Here is a 20,348-nt window from a genome sequence, read left to right on the forward strand (position 1 = left end):
TGATATTAAGTCGGAGGGTGCACAGAAAAGCAGTTTTTACTGCTTTTCTGTGCACTTTCCCGGTGCCAGCAGAATCTAGCGCCTACCTGTGGGTAGGCGCTAATTTCTGAAAGTAAAATGTGCGGCTTGGCTGCACATTTTACTTACTGTATCCCGCGGGCATACCTAATATTAGGTGCCGCGGGTTGGACGTGCGTTTTCGGCCCCTTACTGAATAAGGGGTCAGGGAAAACACGCGTCCAAGGGCAGGTTAACTGTACTGTATCGGCCTGTAAGTGAGTAGCTCATAGGCTGGCCTGGTGACTCAGTGCCAGAGCTACACATTGTAGCGTGGGAGGCCTAGGTTCAGGTCTCAGGCCAAGCCAGGCCTCTGCTCCCTGGCCTAGCACTAGTCAGGTTGTACTATTTGGATGACACTACAGTCAATCCTCATCTTTACATTTGTTTAGCATTTTTCCATCTCTGTAATGGAAATCCAGAGAAAAGCTTTGAAGCTGATGGTGTACTGAATAATATAACTGGAAAAATGGGTCCTTGATGCAGGCATGTAGGATGCTGAAAAACAGCCGCTGTCAGGTGATATATTTCCGCAGTTTTCATTTTCGGCTAAGATTCTTTATAAGTTTGCAAACTGAATAAAAACATTTTTAGAGTTCTATGATTACAGATTTATTTATTTATTTAAAAGCTTTTTTTAAAAAGATCTTGTTATGCACGTTAATCGGGGCTTATGTAACCTCCCCCTTCCAAATCCTCACTAGACGAGGAAGTACTAGTGGGAACTGCTGGGCTATGGTGCAACTCATGGGGCTACCTGGTGTTTCTCTGTCAGGGGGAAGCATTGCTTCAGGGCCCTTAGGACTATTGTGACTCTGCTTAAGTGTTGAAATAATGACAATTCAATACAATATTCAAAAAAGTGTTTACTTGTTTCCAATTTCGTGGATAGTGATACGCTGACAGAAAACACACTTTCTTTTATGATATTGATTAAACACTTTTCCAAAATCACATGCATAGATGAAAAACATGCAAGAGCCTTGCTTGACTCTAACCCTTCAGGCTAGTCCAGGGATCTATCCTTCACTTCTCCAGATTCCCCTTTGTACTGGAGTCTCCTTGTGTCCAAACTACGTGACTCTCCTTCTCTCCTTAGTCTTGTCTTTTCTATCCCGAGATGCAACTTGCAGCGTAGGACAACCTAGACAAGATGTTTAACCTTTCCTTTTTTTTAGATTTCCCTGTCTCTCTCCTCTTGCTACAAATACCAATCGAAAAAAAAGTCCTGCTATCCTCTTCCACTTGGTTGCAGGCTTTCCACACTTTCAAACACATGGGACATACACACTGATCCCTTGTGTCCCTCCAACTTCCACAAACCACTGGAAAGGGCAAATCTCCAGCAGAGCAAACATCCTCCTTCATTCCCTCTCTCCAGAAATCCCTTCAAGATTGCTCCGAAACCCCGTCACAGGCTGCCCCGGGAACTTGCACCTTGATAAACCCAGAGGCTCCCTCCTGGATCTCCGACTCCAAACTCAAAGAGCCCCAGAACATGCTGAGTCTGATCTTATTATTATTCTTCCATGCCCAAGACACCACTCCCACAACACCTTACCTCCTGCCTTTCCTTTTTTTTTTTTATTATAAATGCCCCCTGGTGGAGACACATGCTCCACTGGCCTCTCTGCAAGTCGTCTGTGCCTGTGGGGGTTTAAACCACAGGAAGGTGAGAACAGGAAGATAAAAGAAGAAACAAGCTGGTGTTAGTGTGGTGAACCCAGCTCCTTTTAATTTGAGGTTCCCTGCCTTTCAGTACACTTATTCTGCAGTCCCCTCCTGTTTTCTTTAAGCGTCTTGAGGCTGTGGACCCCAAGTATGCTCTCTATTTGCATGTAGAAAAGCTGAAGCTCCAGGCAACAAAAGCTGGACAGCACATACAGGCTATTGCAAAACCTGGCTCCCGTGCCAGGACATCAGTTGCCTCCTTTCAAAGTTAAGGGTAAAGGGAGCACTGGGTCAAAAAATTAGTAATGATCCGAGAAAAGGACTGGAGAATAAAATGGAAAATATCGTATTGCCTCTGTATCGAGCCACAGCGCGATCGCACCTTGAGTATTGTGTTCAGTTCTTGTCACCCCCATCTCAAAAAAGACATAATGGAACTAGAGAGGTGCACATGAGGGCAACAAAGCTGATAAATGGGGTGAAGAACAGGCTGGGTTCTTCAGCTTGGAAAAGAGATGGCTGAAAGGGGACATGATAGAAATGTATAAAATCATGAATGAGGTGAAATGGGTAAAGAATGGACAAGTTCCTGGAGGAAATGTCCATAACACATTATGACCAAGTAGACAAAAGAAAGCTATTGCTATTCCTGGGAGTGAGTAACAGGAATTAGATCTACATTGTTAAAAAGGTGATAAGTTAATAAACTGAACTAAACTACTTGTGACCTGGATTGTCACTGTGGGAGTCAGGATACTGGGCTCAATGGACCTTGGTCTGTCCCAGCATGGCATCTCTTATATTCTAACCGTAGCTTTTCTTTCTGATTTGAAAGCTTACTTGATTGTAAATGTTGTTATAGTGCTATTGTCAGCCTCTTGAAGCTCATTTGCTTCCAGTCTGCTGCAGGGGTGCTTACAGGCGAAACAAAACCATTCCATAAGCATTACAGGGAAATTTTGTACTGTAGCCTGGCATAAGATTTCTCATGTTGCAAGGAGGTGGCTGCAATCACACTTCAGAGCCCCAGCAGCACATTATAAGCAAACCAATGCCTCACAGCGCTTGTGCCAGCTGCTGGATAAAAGTCAATTAAACTCGTAAAAAAAAAAAAGAAAGAGTGACGGGTGCTTCTCGCCCTTTGAAAGGTGCAGGGCAGAGTGGCAAGGAGGAGAGCTGCTTTATAGTTGCAGTGCTCCAATGTTTCTTGTTTCCATCTTTTTTTTTTCTAGCTCTTCTATCCTTCTAATACCATTTTAATTCATATAATTGTACAATGTTTTGGAAAAATAATTGTGCAGGTTTTAGTATATTCACACACTCTGTTATACATATCTCCTTCCCTGATTCCAGTTATCTGTTCAGAGATGGATTTTTTTTTCTGCCCCTAGGCATGGTTGGCACTCTCAGAAGGTTAGAGAATAGAGGGCAGATGATCTCAGCAAGGCACAGCTCTACAGTTTCCTGGGGCAGCTCAGAGGTAGATTCTGTGGCAAGAATTAGAAAATCCTGAAGCACACTGGCAAACATTTCCATCTTTCATATTACATTGTAAAAATAAAGTCATTTTTCAAACTTGCTTCTGTCTGTGTAATTTGTTTTGTTTTTACTGGGCGAGGAAAATGGATCTCAAGAATCAGCTCAGTGGGGAGAGGAAATGGAGAAGGTAAGAGGACCAGAGATGGGAAAAGGAGAAGGAGGAGGACCAGGAATGTGGAGAGCAGAGGACTGTGGATGTGGAGAGCAGTGTGAGGAGAAAGGACTGGGGATGGGGAGAGGGATGGAGAGAGTGACAGGAGAGGAGGGGGTTGGATTAGGGAACCTGCAGCTCTTGTTTGATCTGCTTTGTGTGCTGCAGGCTCATTGCCTCTCCTCCTGTCCCTGAAGGAGAAGCTGGATTAGGTGGCTTCTCTTTTCTTTGCCTATCTGTTCCAACCATACCCTTCCCTTCCTGTTCTCTGCACAGGAGGGGAGGGGCTGGATTAGGAGCAAAGCATCTTTTCTTTGCTCTGCTCTGTCCCCACTCGCCTCACCTGCTCCCCTTTCTCTTGCGAGCGCGGGGATGTGGTCGCTTGCTCTGGAGAGTTGTGAGCCCTTGCACACATCGTGGGAGGTGAGAGTGTCCAAGCACAGGCAGGAGCTGGAACAAGGCGGGACCAGGATCAAGATGTGGAGCATCACAGAAACTGGAACAAGGCAGGCTCAGGCCTCCACTGGACCTACATGCACAGGTGAGACTCAGCAATGCAATGCTGGTCTCAAAAGTAGCTCTCCGGCCACTCGATACACTTCCAGACCCGCCACTTGGGAACGACGAGTGCGTGAGGCCAGACAGAGGCTGAGAGCAGGAACACGATGAGACATGGAATTAAGGAACTTGGAAGACTCAGATGAGGACCCGAGGAACTTGGAGACTCAGGTTCGGATTCAGGATTCAGGCACTAGTACAGGGCAAATACTGCACCGCAGCGCATCCTACACAGCCACTCGTGGTGGGTCGTGGACCATGCCAGAAGCGAAGCAGACTCCAGTCGAGAAGATGAAGATGGAAACATGATGAAGATTCAGGAGAAGCCTGCACCATGGCGCACCCTACATAGCCACCCGTGGCCGGTCGCGGACCATGCTGAAGCGGAGCAAGCTCTGGCTTGAGTCTAGAGCATGGACAGAAGCAGGAGCAAGGAACTCCAAAGACCAGGGACAGGATTCAAGGATTCAAGACTCAGGATTCAGAACTCGGATTCAGGAACAGACCTTGGCGATAAAAGCAAGAGTCTTCTGGATACTTGCACTGCAGACATGAAGACAGGCCTTGTGCCACGAAGCGCCCTACACAGCCCCCATGGGCTGGTCACGGACCACCACGACAGCATGCCAGGAAAGGAGAAGGAAACCTGGAAGCAGGACGAAGAGCCAGAGACTGGAGCATCAGGACCCGGACTGGATCATCAGGAACATGGAACAGGCAACGAAGAAGCACTGACGAGGAACAAGACCGGGAACATCCACAGGAGACCAGGAACATCAAGAACATTCAATGAAGAACCATCTGGACATGAGAAGACCACAGAGGACCTTGACTGGAGAAGAGACCACAGGCAACTGTGAAGATCTGATGCGAAGGCCCCGAGGAAGTGGAAGAGAGCCCTTTTATAGGGCTGGTGAAGGAACAGAATGATGACATCATCTGTTGGGGTTGCGGGGCTTTTCCTGCTGCTGGCCCTTTAAATAAAGTGCTGAGGTGCACGTGCGCACCTAGAGGAGAGGAGCCCAGGGACAGGCAGGAGCGGAGCAGCAGCATCAGTGGCGTTCCTGCCGCTTAGCTGGAGGCAACGGCAGCGTAACCTCCGGGGCCGCGAAGAGAAGCATCCATGCAGCCTCTCCATGCCGCGAAGGAGACTGCAGTGGCTCTTCCTGCTGCGGACAGCGGCGTTGGCGGCGGGTCCCTGCTGCGGAGGAGTGACAACGGCGGTGTGAGGCTGCGAAGGTGGAGAGAAGGCAGACAGGCGCCAGCCCAACCAGCGCAGCAGGCAGCGCGGGAGGTGAGAGGCTGCTCGCGGGACGGGATCCGCGAGAGGCATCATAATACTCTCCTCCCCTCCTGTTCTCGGCAGACTGCCTGGGAGGGGAGCAGCTGGAGCAGGAAGCAGAGGGCTGGTTTGCTACTGAATTAAATTCAACACAGCTGAGAAGCATCAAATCTTCATTTGGTCTGCCATCCCAGATATTTGCCATCCTAGGCACAAGCCTGCTGTGTCTATTGGCAAATCTAGGCTTTTGTTTTTGTGTATTCATGTTTTACACGTGTCAGTGCAGCACTTGCACATGACCCTGATGAGGATCAGTGCAGTAGCACCATTGATTTACTTAGATTTATAAAGGGGAGGTGAACAAATGAGAAAATCTTTCAAAAACATTAAACATTCACATCTCCTCAGGAATGAAATACGTAGGAGCCCTGTAAGTCCCAACTAACCAAATTGTCCCAGTTTAAACCCTCGGCTAGGATTTTAAAGCAAGAGTATGTAGTTTGCAGACCATCCCTGCAGGCACCCCCACGGAGGCTTGCCTGGATTAATCAGCAGTCTGCTTAAAGCAGGCTGTGCAGGAGGAGAGGTGTGGTTTGTGAGTTGGAGTTTTGAGACAAGGGAGTTAGCTGCAGTGGCCCCCGTTTTAGGCCCCACATACTGATCCAGGAGCCTCTCCCCACCCCCCAGATCTGGAAGGGGTTGGAGAGAGTGAAGAGTTTTGAGAGAGCTGTTTGTGTTGGGGGGGGGTTCCCCTGAGAGATTTTTGATTTTGGGGAGCCTGATCCTGTCCCAGGAGGATTGTCTCTCCTGCCTGTGGGAGGTCAGGATAAGGTGCTGCCTGTCCCTGCTGCCCAGAGTACAAGGAGGGACAGCAGCAACCTGACAGAGAAGAAGAGAGAAGTGTTTTTATGTGGAGCTGGCTTCCTGTTGTTTTGATAGGGATTTTCTGCCACCACTCCCTGCTCGCTGAGAAGGAAAGGTTTTTGATTTTGAACACTTTTTCAGACTTTCTTCCACCAGAAGAGAGAGCGAAAGAGAGAAGGAGATCCAAGTCCCCACTGGGAGCCCAGCTTCTAACATCTGGAGAGGTAGGTTTTGCCTAGTGTCTGCCACCTCAGGGACACTGACTCAGCTGACAGAACTCAGGAAAGAGTTATCTTTGGACTGTTTATTTTTGTGCGAAGATAGTAGCATAGTAACGTAGGAATGAGAGCAGAAAAAGACCAAATGGTCCATCCAGTCTGCCCAGCAAGTTTCTTATGGTGGTAACTAGCGCTCCATGCAGGTTACCCCAATCAAAATCAAGCACTATCAAACCCATAACAAAATTATTAATAGCAACATTTTTACAGAGTGAGCAGCCTTCTTGATAATTCAAACAATGCTGCTTGAACGAGCTTTGCTTTTGGACTTGGCCGTAGAAGCAAATCCTGTGCTTTTCCCCTGATGTCTTCGTATCAGTACCCCAGACCATAAAATACAGTGTTGGCTGTTGTCTGAATCCAATTCCCCTTTTTCCCCTGCTGTCGAAGTTGTACAAATTATCCCCATTCACCCTTTTCCTCATTTGCAAACTCTAGCCTTTAGGGTTCCACAGGATCCAATATTCAAAACACGTTCAGGGTTCGGAGTGAGGAAACTCAACCAAAGATGAGATTTGTGCAATGTTCTCTCAACCTAGCTTGATGTTACCCAGGTAGAGAGTCCATCAAGCTAGGTTGAGAGAACATTGCACAAATCTCATCTTTGGGTGAGTTTCCTCACTCCGAAGGTCATCAAATCTTCACAAGAGAGCACTGTTCTGTTCGTACGTCTCACTTTGAATGTCAAAGTGGCCCCTAACCCCTACACTCCTACCTAAACCTCACCTCGAGTAACTAGGTGGGCCTCATATAGAGGTATAAATACCTACCTAGTATGAGAGCCTTATAGTCTCTCTCTCCCCCCCCCCAGTGGTTGTAGATAGGAATTACAACACTTCGTGCAAGAAAGTTTGTGGTAATACCTATGCAAATCACTAAGATACTGCACTTTGCAATAAACAGCCTATTACCATAAAACACACCCCTTTTCCTATCGCAATATTTAGTGCATTTTGATAAATCCAGGCCTAAGTTACTTACATGGCTAGCTTTGAATATCTATCCCCAGGGTTTATCCCATGCCCTTTTGAATTCGTTTACTGTTTTCATCCTCACCACCTCTTCTGGAAGGGAATTCCAGTCATCCATCAACCTCTCTGTGAAGAAATGTTTACTGAGGTTGGTTCTGAGTCTTTCTCCCTGGAGTTTCATTTTGTGACCCCTACTTCTATTGTTTCCTTTCAGGTATCTGAAGGTCTGTATCATATCTTCCTTGCATCTCCTCTCTTCCAGGGTATTCATACTCAGATCCTTCAGCCTCTCCTCATAATTCTTCCAATGCTGACCCCACACCATTTTGGTCACCCTTCTCTGGACTGCCTCCATTCTCTCTCTATCCTTTTTGAGATACAGGCTCCAGAACTGAATACAGTACTCCAGATGTATCCTCACCAATGACCCATACAAAAGTATTATCACCTCCTGTTTCTTATTGCTTATTAGGCATGTGCATTCATTTCATTCATTTCGTTATTTATGCACATAAATCATGGACTTTATAGTAAATGCATAATGGATAGTATGCATGTACTATTAATAACTGGAGTTATGCACACACTATCAGTTTTTACACATGTACTATAAAGTCCGCGAGTTACACACATAAACACAGAAATGAATGCATATCCCTACTGGTTATTCCTCTTTATATGCAGCCCAGCATTCTTCTGGCTTTAGCTATCACCTTGTCACATTGCTTTGCTGCCTTCAGATTGCCAGACACTATCACACCAAGGTCTCTCTCCCAGTCCGTGCACATTAGTTTTTCACCCCCTTTTCATACAGCTCTTTTGGATTACTACACCCCAAATGCACGACTCTGCACTTCTTGGCACTGAATCCCAGCTGCCAAATTTTCCACCACTCTTCAAGCTTTCTTAAATCACTTTTCATTCTCTCTACTTTTTCAGGCTTGTCCACTCTGTTGCAGATCTTAGTATCATCTGCAAATAAACAGACTTTACCTTCTATCCCTTCTGCAATGTCATTCACAAAGCTATTGAACAGAACCACTCCCAAAACAAATCCCTGTGGCAATCGCTTAACACGGTTCTCTCTTCAGAGTAGGTTCCATTTACCATTACACACTGTCTCCTGTCAGTCAGCCGGTTTGTAATCCATGCCACCACCTTAGCACCTAGTCTCAAGCTTCTCATTTTATTCATGAGCCTCCTATGTGGGACTGTATCAAAAGCTTTTCTGATATCCAAGTAAATCACATTGAGAATTTTTGTTGTGAATTGGACTTTAAGTATTTTTTAGTTGCAGTAAATTTTTGTTGAACACTCCAAAAGTGAGCTGAACTAGACCTGCCTCTGACCCCTGCAGTGGGCTCTTTGCTGCCTGTTTTTTCTCTTGTCCTATTCCTGGAGGCTTCATGGGGCCTAGGGATGCTGAGAGAGTGCTGCACTCATGTCCCCGCAGCAGCCCCTCTCCCTCTACCCATGTGAAAGCACATGGGGCTGTTGAGGAATGGCTGTACAGAGCTCTCTTAAGTGTCTCCTAGGGTTGGCAACTGGCTCCAGATTTTCAGGACAGGTTGATCCAGTCCTGGTTTTACCCCATCACATGCTGGGACTTATTCTGATTTCCCTATTGCATTCCCTAACAAAAGCAAGACTATAAGTACCTGCTTTTAATGGAGTAAAACCAGGACTGGATCAACCTGTCCTGAAAATCTGGAGCCAGTTGGTAAACCTAGTGTCCCAATTCAATGCCTACCTCTCAATGCTGCCCAAGAAGAGGTAGGAGGAGGGCTCCAGTTTAGCTCCCTGTCTATAGGGAGAAGCTGAGTAAGACTGCTTTTTAACTTCACTACACACATGGACTTCTACTTCCAATTTCTTAAAAAAACAAACACTACAAGTCCCTGCATGCAATGAGGTTAAAACCAGGCCTGGCTCAGCCTCTCCCTGCAGACAAGAAGCCAGATAGGAACCCTAGGCATAAGGAGGAGGAAAAGAGGGAAAGAAAATGGAGGGAGTAGAGGAGAGGAGAAGGAAGAGGGAGGGAGGGTGAAGAAAGGGGAGATGGTGGAAGGAGAGAGAATGGCAGGGGATGGGGAGAAGAGGAAGAGAGGAAGAGAACAGAGGAAATAGTGAAGGGAAAAGATAGAAAGGAGATGACGGCAGGAGATAAGGGATATGCAATGAGGGAGAGAGGGAAGGGAGGAGTCACAAACAGAAAGCAAGGAGCCCTGGAGAGAGAGGAACCAAAAATGAGCACTATGGAAAAGACAAATATAATCATATCTTGAGGCAGGCGAGAAAGGGTCATTGCAGCTGGATGTTATTATACTGTACCTGTATGTATCTTCCTCAACTATCAATTAAAAGGCATGTGCAAAATCAAATAAATAACCAAAGATAAATAAATAAACTCACACGAGATGCAGGCAGTTGATAGGATTCAAAAGGCAGTGTGGGCAGGACATTTTAACACAGGACCTGATTTATAAATCTGGGAACTTTTGAGTTGTGGTCACTGTGAGATCAGGGTTGATTGGCGAGGAGGAGCAGAGGGGGGAGAGAAACGTGCATCAACCTTCTCTCTTCCAAACCCCTCAATCCACAGTCTCTCACACACATACGTTCTTGTCCCTCACACAGCTCTCTCTCTCCCCCCCCCCCCCCAACACTTTCTTGATCCCAGCTCTCTCGCTAAGTCTGACGCCACATTAAAAGTGGATGTTACCAGGCAATTTCATCACAGAAATGTTAAGGTCACTTCTAGAGTATTACTAAATGATTGTACTCCTCTAGAGGTGTAGTTAAGTTTGCATATGAATGGTGGAGTTAACGTAGATGCGTTACCTAATATGAACAGCGCTAAATTTCAATGAGCTAATTAGGATACTTTTGCATTTCATCGTCTCATTTAAATATTTATTGCGGCAGTTCACATCAATGGCCACAGAAGACTGTTAGCCTTAATGCGACTGGGCTGAACATGTTTAACATACATTAACACACGGCACTAACACACTTTGATAGATAGGGGACCATATTAACATGGTAGAAGACAACAGATAAAGATCAATTGACACATTCAGTATGCCCAGATTTTCTGGTCTACACTGCTAAGGATACTGTATATTCCAGCTCCTAGCTACAGAAGCTTGATAACGTGTATATCATCACCTCTTACCCAAGTCCATTTTGGTAGGCTTCCTCTCTGGATCTCTCGTATCCTGGGTGGATGAGCATACATGTTCCCATACTTAATCCAGCACTCAGGCCCTACCCTTTCCCCCTCATGTGTTATTACCAAGCTTTGTAATAAGAAATCATATCTGTAACAAATGTTAGTAGTTTTTTTGATTTCCATTTCACCAGCTCTGCCAGTGCTAGTTTAAATAAATCTTAGCTGCTTACAGCGTGTAGAGTGACACGATATTATTAAAATCTAAAACATCACCTCAGCACCGTAGTCATTAGTAATGCTGCCTTCACTGGAGTGGATGTAAACATGTCCCTGACTGTCCAGGAGGGGTCACCCTAACCTTCGCAACTTTCACTGTGTCCCAAGTGTTGGTGCTGTATCTCTGCAGGCCTCAGCTCATGCCATCCCACAGCCACACCACTGACCCAACCAGGGTCAGCCCCCCACTTATCTGCCACCTCTGCTCCAACCAGTATCACACCTTCATTACCAGCGCTGCTCAAACTCTGCAGTTTCCTTCACTGCCACCCCTGCTCCAACCATTGTCACAATATTCTCTGTCACCACTGTGCTAACTGGTACAGAATCTAACAAGATCCTTTTTCCTCCCTATGCTTATACACATGAATGACTTGGCAGGGATACAGGAGACCCGTTACCATGCATCTGCTGGCTGGGGTCAGGAAGCACTGCAGAGATGATAGGTTCAGATTATAGGGAAATGAATGGGTGGTCACTGGTGGTCAAGGCACGCTGAAGAAATCAGCTGACAGGAGGCTTCTCCTACAGCACTCAGCCTGCTGAGGGAGATGCAGTTCTCTTGCTCTGGGGAGTGAGAAATAATGGGTAAACAAAAAGGAAAAAAAATTAAATAGAATAAGTGCAAGCTCTACCTGGACATATGCATTTCAGACTGAGGTCTCTGCGTCTTTTCCAGCACCAGTTTGGTGAATATCCCCACCAGGACCATCACGGCCACTACTCCACAGATGACGTAGACGATCATGTTTGTCTTGTCCTTGGTGGGGTCCTTGGGGGACTCGTCCACCCGTGCCGGTGGCTTGCCTGTGTTTGCCCAGTTTGGGGTGTCATAGTTGGAGCATGTGCTCTGATCCAGGCGCTTGTGCTGGAACTGACAGCAGAAGCGGTACCCGCAGGTGCCGCAGCAGTACAGGTAGCTGCTGGCGTTGCAGTTGAACGGCGGGTCCCATTGGCCCATGACATCGTAGTAGCCCCGGCAGCGGTCCTCTATCAGAGTCACCTCTGTGGTGGCAGCACCTGCAGTGTCCTCACTGGTGGATCCCTGGCTTTGTGGTCCGTCCAGTCCGGGGTATTTGGTGGTGGGAGCCTTGGCCAGAATCTGTCCTGGATGCCACAGCACCAGCCAGCAGAGCCCCAAAACACAGCCCCTGTCAGTCGGGAAGACAGTCCTGCCAGCCATGAGAGACCCTTGTTTCCGAGGGACACACTCACCGTGCTGGGACAGCCTCCGGTGTTCTGATTCTTCTTTCTGTGCTCACAGCTGTCATCCGTGGACTTTGTCACCGCTACGGAGCTCCTCTCCCTTCTTCAAAAAGTCGGATAAAGCAAAGGATTGCTCCAGTAAGAGAAATGTCCCACACTTCCTCTCTTTCTCCAAAATAACTGTGCTCCAAAAATCAACCCTCCCCTCGCAAGAAAAAGGGGGGGCTAAGAAATGGGTATCAATAGGACAGAAGGACAAAATGAGGAGAGAACTGATGTGAGCATTCCCATGTCCTCCTCACAAGCCCAAAAGCCCCACATGAGATGACAGAGAATGGAAAGAAAAACTGCGACTGTTAGCATCTGCACTTCTTAGTTGTTTTCCGCAGGTGCCCTCCTCACGCCCCTCAACTCAACACCTCCTTCTCCTCCTTGGGCTGGAGTATCTCTAAGCAGCTGCCTTCTCTCTCTCTCCCTCATTGTGCTCCTTCAGAAACTAAGCTTTCAAAAGATTTCACACTATGGGGAGAGGGAGGAAGGGGGAGAGGAAGCAAGCTTGTTTGTGAGCGAGAAAGAGAGAGAGAGTGTAAATGTAAGAGATTTATTTCTCCCTTCGCAAAAGTCCTATATTATAGTGATCCCTCCCCCCCCTCTCCCCTGCCTCCCAAATCCCTGCTGAATCCTGGATGCCAGCCAGAACCCATCACTGGGGGCAGATGGACTGAGAAGGATGGAAGGGGACTGTCACACATCACATTATTGGATATAGCCAGTGGCAATAGGGAATGATAAATGCATACACAGAAAAGAGAGAGAGAGAGAGAGACACACACACACAGAGGAGAAAGACAAGAGCATCACAAAATACACATTTATTGAGGTAAGAGTGAATTGAGAACATGAATTTCGTTCTTATACTTACTCAAGTAAATATTTCCCCATCTACAGCACATTGCTGGCTGTTAGAATAAATTAAAGGCAGACCTAAGAGCATGGTCATTGGTTAAAGGGAACCATAGGTCATGCTGCCTTTCTTTGGCCAGTGCAAGAATAATAAGAAAACAGCTGAAGAAAGGATCTGTGAAAGACTCTCACAAGCTCAGGAACAGCCTCACCTTTGGATAATCCGTATGTGAGGTCAATAACACCTAGCACAGCCTGTCAAGATTTCACTTTTGACCAAGACCATTGAAGCTTCTTGATTACTGCAATGTAGGTTAAAAGGAAGAAATTGTCCCAAGGTCTCACTGAAGTCATGCAAGCAGTGTATTTATTTCCTAAGACAGGAGACCCTCTTCAGTTCACACGGTTTTGTTAATGGTTGAAAGTCAGACCCCAGGGTTCTGCTCCTTAAGCAACTGGAGCTAGAGATGCTGTGGAGGCAGTGGAATAGGGGATTGGGAGTCTCAGCCATTGCTCAACAATGACAACTAGTGGCCAGACTTGAGGTTCAAATTAGCTAGGTTTCTAACTGTACCTATGGAAAAATATTTATTGGATAAGGCCCATAAGGTCTTTGGGAGCACTGTAGAAATTGTGTGGGTATTTTTGTACTAGTTGCGTATAAGCAAATTTTCAAAGAGAAACTACTCATCTACTTCATCCCTGGTAAGTAATGGCAAGTTAGATGCAAGATCAGTGCTTCTATTATGTAAACTAGGCAGTCACCTAGTGTGCCAAAACCTTGGGGGCGGCAAAATCCCACCAGCATGAGGCCTAGATGGGGAGAACCAATACTATAAAAAAAAAAAAAAAGGGAGCATTGTGCTGGAGCTGCCACCAATAGGTAAGAGTGTAGGGGGTGTATAAAGGTTTGCCTAGGGCGCCAAATACTCTTCCACCAGCCCTGGTTAGGTGCAATATGTTGATAAGGCAGGCAAAAAGAGAATTTGAAAAGAGGAATGCTGTAGAGTCAAAACTCATAATAAAAACTTTTTCAAATGCATCTGAAGCAGGAAGCCTGTGAGGGAGTCAGTTGAGCTGTTAAATGATTGAGGGGTAAAGGAGCTCTTAGGGAAGACAAGGCCATAGTGGAAAGACTAAATTAATTCTTTGCTTCAGTGTTTACTGAAGAAGATGTTAGGGAGATACCCATGCTGAAAATGGTATTTAATGATGATTTGGAGAAATTGAAACAAATCACAGTGTAGGTGTAATAGGGTAAATTGATAAATTAAAGAGTAGGAAATCACCTGCACTGAATGGTATTCACCTCAGAGTTCTGAAAGAAGTAAAAAATGAAATTGCAGACTTATTACTAATAATTTGTAACCTAGCATTGAAATAGTCTATTGTGCTTGAAGATTGGAGGGCAGCTCCAGGAGTGAACTGGGAGACTATAGACCGTGAGCCTGACATCTCATTTTCTCTCTACCACAACTTTTCCCCTTTTTGCATTATTTTGCATGCTATCAGATCTGGCACTATTGCCAATTACTGAGTAAGGAATCACTGGAAATTGTACATTTTTCTGATGATGATGACACTTTCTTTGATACTACTCCTAAATTCAATAAGTTAACATCTTGGGTGTTATTGCTCTGTAATCAGGTTCAAAGTCATTATTTTCAAAAACTGGCTATGGATTGGGGCAACAATATGGGCATCCCTCTTCGAGAAGGAGATATGTCTTGGGCCTTTTCTATGGTGTATAAGTATTTTGAGTGTTTTAATCTAAGAAAAATTCAATTTAAATTTCTGCATAGATTTTACCTTCCCAGGTCTAAGGGAGTGAGACTTAAATTGTGGGAGAGTGATCTATGTTTACAGTATAATATTCAGGAAAGCACATTATCTCCTATGTTTATTGACAGTCATAAATTACAATCATTTTGGTGTCAGGTTTGGGCCTATCTGGAAAAGTCATTGGCCACTTCTATTCCATGGTCAGGTAATATGATTTATTTACATCTGTTTGATTGGAACCTTTCGCTTCCAAGGGGTGTGTGTGTGTAACATTTTGGCTATTTTGCTACTATTAGCGAAAAAGACAATATTGCAAGTTTGGAATTCAGATGATCTACCAACTTTTCGGTCATGGTTTGTGACTAATGCAACATATGACTTTGATCGAATCAATCACTGAAAAAGGGATCACTGCCCCTAAATGTGCAGTGATTTTGAGGCCTTATTTAAAGATATGGCGATGGATTTGGTAATTAATAAGCTATCTCTTCACTCTCTACTTTCTTTTCTTTTGACTTTTCCTGTATTTGCCATAGTGGTGTGAACGTGTTGCAGTGGATGTGTATAAGTGTGTGTATAAGAACATAAGAACATGCTATACTGGGTTAGGCCAAGGGACCATCAAGCCCAGTATCCTGTTTCCAACAGTGGCCAATCCAGGCCATAAGAACCTGGCAAGAACCCCAAAACTAAGTCTAGTATGATGTAGTATAGCACAGGGGAATATATTACTTGGGAAAAAGTTATTGAGTCTTATTTTTTCTGCATGGATGTTACCACAGTCATTTATTAATTTGTACTAAATGGCGATGTTTTGTTTTTCAACTTATGATAGTTCTCTGCATTTGTACAGACTCATAATAAAAAGATTATTTAAAAGAAAGAAAGGAATAGAGAATAAAATGGAGAATATCATAATACCTTTGTATTGCTCCATGGTGTGACCACACCTAGAGTACGGTGTATAATTCTGGTCACTGCATCTCAAAAAAGATGTAGCAGAACTAGAAAATGATAAAGGGCTATGAGGAAATACGATGGAGGTCTATAAAACTAAGAATGGAGTGGGATGTGCCTGTGCGAATCGGCTGTTTATTCATTAAAAAAATAAAAAGATTAGGGGACCACCATGAAGTTACTAATTAGCACATTTAAATCAAAATTGGAGAAAAAAACTTTTTCACTCAATGCACAATTAAGCTCTGGAATTCATTGCCAGAAGATGTGGTAAAGGCAAGTAGTGTAGCTGGGTTTAAATAAAGGTTTGGTCAAGATCCTGGAGCAGAAGTTCATAAATGTATTAACCAGGTAGACTTGGGGAAAGCCACCTCTTATCCCTGGGCATTAGCAGCATGGACTATATCTATTTGCGATCCTGCCTGTTGCGCCTGTCGGTCACAGATGGTTGCGACCTCTCATGCTCACCTCTTTTTTCCGTGCACTGTCAATCATTGGGAGAATGGCGGCCTCCGCTAACCAACACTGGCGTCCCCGGAACAACGTGGACGCTGCCGACCGCCATCTTACTTCCGACATCACTTAGGCGTGCGCGCGCAGGGCCTCCTTATGAATACGTCATGGTGGGAACCTCGGGGGTGTCCCCGCCCGATGACGTCAACACTGCTAATGTACTTATATGGACTGGCCCATTGCTAAGACAAGTTAGCAAGGAGTTCTCTCGCTTGTTAAATCCGCTCTAACTTGGATCTTCTGTTCCAGACTCTCCTCCTGGAATTCGGACGCTCTGAGTACCTGTTCCTCGGGGGCTTTTCCGTGTCTTGGCTATCCGCTCCTCGAGTATCTCTGCTGGGACTTCCTTGTGTGAGTGTTACGAGCGCGCGCGGGCGCGGTCGTCTTGGGCAGGTGGTGAGCCCTTGGGCCACGGCAGGACCCCAGGAGGAGCCCAAGGCCACACCGTGGGAGGTGAGCTGAGCAGGCATGGTGAGCCAGGCAGGCAGGAACAGAAGCAGGGAGTCCGACCCTCAGCCGGACCTGCATGCCCATGGTAGCCAACACGGGGAAGTTGACTAATGAACGGTCCTCCGACTGTTCCCGGCCCTTTCGGACCTGCCGCAGGGAACGGCAATGGGCAGCAGGCCGGACAGAGGCGAGGGCAGACAGAGTCCTTAGCAGAAGACATCAGACGGGGCAGAAGCAGGCTGAGGCGAGACGGAGACATCAGGACAAGGAGCAGACATCAGGAAACACGTCAAGGCAGACATCAGGAAACATGGAGGACCTGGATCGGCAAGGTTACAGACAACTGTAATGCACAATCCGAAGGCCCGGTGCAAGTGAACAGACAGTCCTTAAGTACTGGAGGTAGAAGGCAACTCCCTGTGAGGAGCTTGCCAGGACCGCCCACCGCTGGTCCTATAACTAGGGTAGAGAGCTGCGGGCCAGCCCCTAGAGAAACGGGCGTGGCTGGAAGCAGGAAGTCCAAACGCTGAGGCTTGCAAGCCACAGGCATGCCTCAGGAGCAGCTAGGCCTCTCAGGCCCTGGAGCAAGTCCTGGATGATGCGCAGGCGAGGCCCTGGCTTCAGAGCGGCCTCTGGAGGAAGGTAAGAGACCTCCTGCAGCGCAGCAGCAGGGGGGATCGCAACAGTGAGTACATTCTTCAACTTCTATCAACTCTACTGAAGATTCCATGGCGTACCCGGTTCCTCGGGCCACTACCATTCTTCAGTCTGTCTACGCTACTCTATCTGTGCCTCAGGATTACACCATCTATACAAGGTCTACGGCCTGGTTCCTGTATCATCGACCTCTGCCTGCTTGGCATCTATTATACAGCTTCCTCAGCATACCCCGCGCTGCAGGCCAGTATCGGATCTGCACTCAGAGATATTTACATCAGCCTGCAGGAATGCCCGGGTGTACCCCATGCTGCAGGCCACTACCCGACCTCTGTATCTGCATCATCATCCTGATGATGCAGATACAGAGGTCAAAGACTGTGTTTATCACATTTCCCGCTCCTCGGGTTATTAACTATCTTTTTCTCCTTAATAAGGTCTCTCTCACAGCTGTGTCCTACGTCGCTGAGACCATCCCCATCGACTGTGAGGCCCATAGGGCTCCTCCTGTGGGCAGAGACATCTCTCAGCTCAGCCCGGGGTTCACAAAGTCATCAAAACCATAACACTGCCCAGTACTTGTGACCTAGATTGGCCACTGTTGGATACAGGATACTGGGCTTGGTGGACCCTTGGTCTGACCCAGGATTCCAGTTCTTATGTTTTTACATATCTGTGGGCAAAGGAACAGGAGCAAAACTACGTAAATAGATTTGAAAATTCAATTCTCCACATGTAGTTTACACCCCTGACCTAAACAAAAAACCCCTAGAAATGCCTCTTTTCAATCTGGAGAAATATAGATGCATCATGAAAGTATACACATGCTTTTAGCTGCTACATCGATTGCAATTTTCACTCTGCGAAACCCAGCCAGCCAATTCCTTCTTTACCTGGCTAGATCCCTTGGCAAATTGTCCACTTATGCGAGTGTAATACTAAGAATTGTGGTGTCAGCTTGGTAGCAGTTTGCGATTCTTGTGTTTCTTTGTCCCCTGTCTGACAAGGTCAAGATGTGTAGAAGCAGTATTTAAGTTTCTAAAGTTCCAGGTGGCTGATATTTTGCCACTTGCATGCTTGGAGTTGGTACTGTATGTGACCCTCTCTGCCTGTGAGACATGCTCATCTACCATACATTGTGCTGCTGAAGTTTGTAACTGTCAGTGTGAGAATAGATATTCCATTATCAACCAGGATCCAGAAAGGTAACCAATGCTTTAGATGTGGAGGCATTGTGGAACTGCAGCCAGAATTGAAACTCTATATTTTAGATAGATAGTGTAGAATCTGTGCAAACCCCTCTTTGAGGACCTCCCGGAATGCAGGGGAACACAACAGTCCCCAGGTTCATTCTTATACCCAGTTCTCCTTCTGCTCACGTCCACACCATCTTTTGGTCATAGGGGTGCCAGTTCTTCCGGCGGGGAGGAGAACAAGCCTCTGGAGCACTGGGTTCACTGGGATCACAGTCTCTCACATTCTCCTCAGTTGCTCACAATTGTACTCACTGACTTGTGTTTCAGTAGACTTGAAAGAAACAGCTGGACACCTAGAGTGGTTTTCAAATAATAAAGATTTACAGCAACTGAGAAAAATCTTTCCAAATCAAAATCACAAAAGAACTCAGGGACCAATATTCAAAGATATCCAGTTATCTAAGTTAGCCAGATATAACTTAACTTAGAAGGGATATTCGGTGGCACGGCTATGCCATTGAATATACTTGGATAAGTTCTAGTTAGCTGGATAAGTTATATCCAGTTAACTTCAGAGCTATTGAGCAAGTCTAACTAATTTGGTTAACTGAAACATATAAGTCCAAATATCGGAACTTATCCAGCTAAGGGGGTCATTTACCAAGCGGATTGCATGCGATAAGGGACTTTTCGCGTGCGATACCAAGATGGGGGCGGAGTAGGGGCGGTGTCAGCCCCGGAAGAGGAGGAGTCGGGGCGGCACTGGGGCTGACGCCGCGAAGACTGCGCTGACAGAGAAAGGTAAGCACCTTTATCGCTGTCAGTTTTGCGCCGAATAACTACACCTTTTATGGTGTAGTTATTTGGCTCAACGCCGGCAGTGATCGCACCGCGGAGGTGCGATCGCTGCTGGCTATCGCAGGACCGCCCCCACCCCCCATTACCGCGGGATTCACTATGCCTTGCAGCATTAGTAAATCCAGCCCTAAGATAGCCAGATAAGTAGTTCCTCCCTGATCTGCCCACATCCCACCCACAAGTTTTCCAGTTAGCTATTTAGCTGGAGAATTACTTATCCAACTAAGTGGCGACCATTGATCACAGCCAGATATTCAGTGACAGCCACTTAGCCAAATACGTTGCTACTTATCTGGCTAAGAGGCACTGAATATCAGTCTCTCAATATCTTGATACAGGAAAACAAATTCCAAGTACCTTGTTCTCTATGTCTACCCGCTGAGGCAGTGTCCCTTCCTGCTGACAGGAAAGTCAAAATAACTCCTCTCTGCCTCAAGTGGGTAGAAATTTGGTGGTCAAAAAAGAATTTTTCCCAAACTGGAAAATTTTCATCAATAAAAGAAAAATCTCTCTTTTGATGCAAGTCACTGTGGACCCTACCCTTCCACTAGTAGTAAACAGCTCCTTACCCTGCCCTTTTCTCTTCACCAGGAACAGGTCTCCAAAACTCAGTAGAAATGATAAAAACTCTTCCAAAAATCTCTTTTCCTCTCTCTAAAGACTTTTGTGCAAGTCCATGTGGGCACTGACAAAGGAAAAGCCCTAATCCACTGAATAGGCTATGAGGTCTAAGGGCCTACAATTAGTCTCCTTTTCCTTCAAAACCAACAAAAACAGCCACCCCACCTTACATGCTCTGCCAGGTTTTATAGGGCAGAGTTGACCTATCCCAGCACCCTGAATGAGAGAGGCCTTAGGGATGGTCTGAAAAATACAAGCTCGGGTACTGAGCTAAAGCAGAGGGGATTGTTGACTCTCTGGGACTTAATATGTTTATATTTTTTATTGCTTATTATTTTTTATTGGGACTTAGTGTTTATATTTTTTATTGCCTGTGAAGCTTAAAG

General features: G+C 46.1%; 1 protein-coding gene across 1 annotated transcript in view; it reads right to left on the minus strand.

The window, feature by feature from the left end:
* Positions 1-12,002, minus strand: part of SHISA8 (shisa family member 8) — a 32,445-nt gene extending 20,443 nt beyond the window's left edge. The window contains exon 1 of the mRNA XM_029587131.1: positions 11,455-12,002. Within this exon, the coding sequence (XP_029442991.1) occupies positions 11,455-12,002 (548 nt within the window). The remainder of the gene's footprint in view (positions 1-11,454) is intronic.
* Positions 12,003-20,348: the final 8,346 nt, after the last annotated feature.

This window comes from Rhinatrema bivittatum, chromosome 2 (assembly GCF_901001135.1).
Source record: "Rhinatrema bivittatum chromosome 2, aRhiBiv1.1, whole genome shotgun sequence".
Lineage (NCBI taxonomy): Eukaryota > Metazoa > Chordata > Amphibia > Gymnophiona > Rhinatrematidae > Rhinatrema > Rhinatrema bivittatum.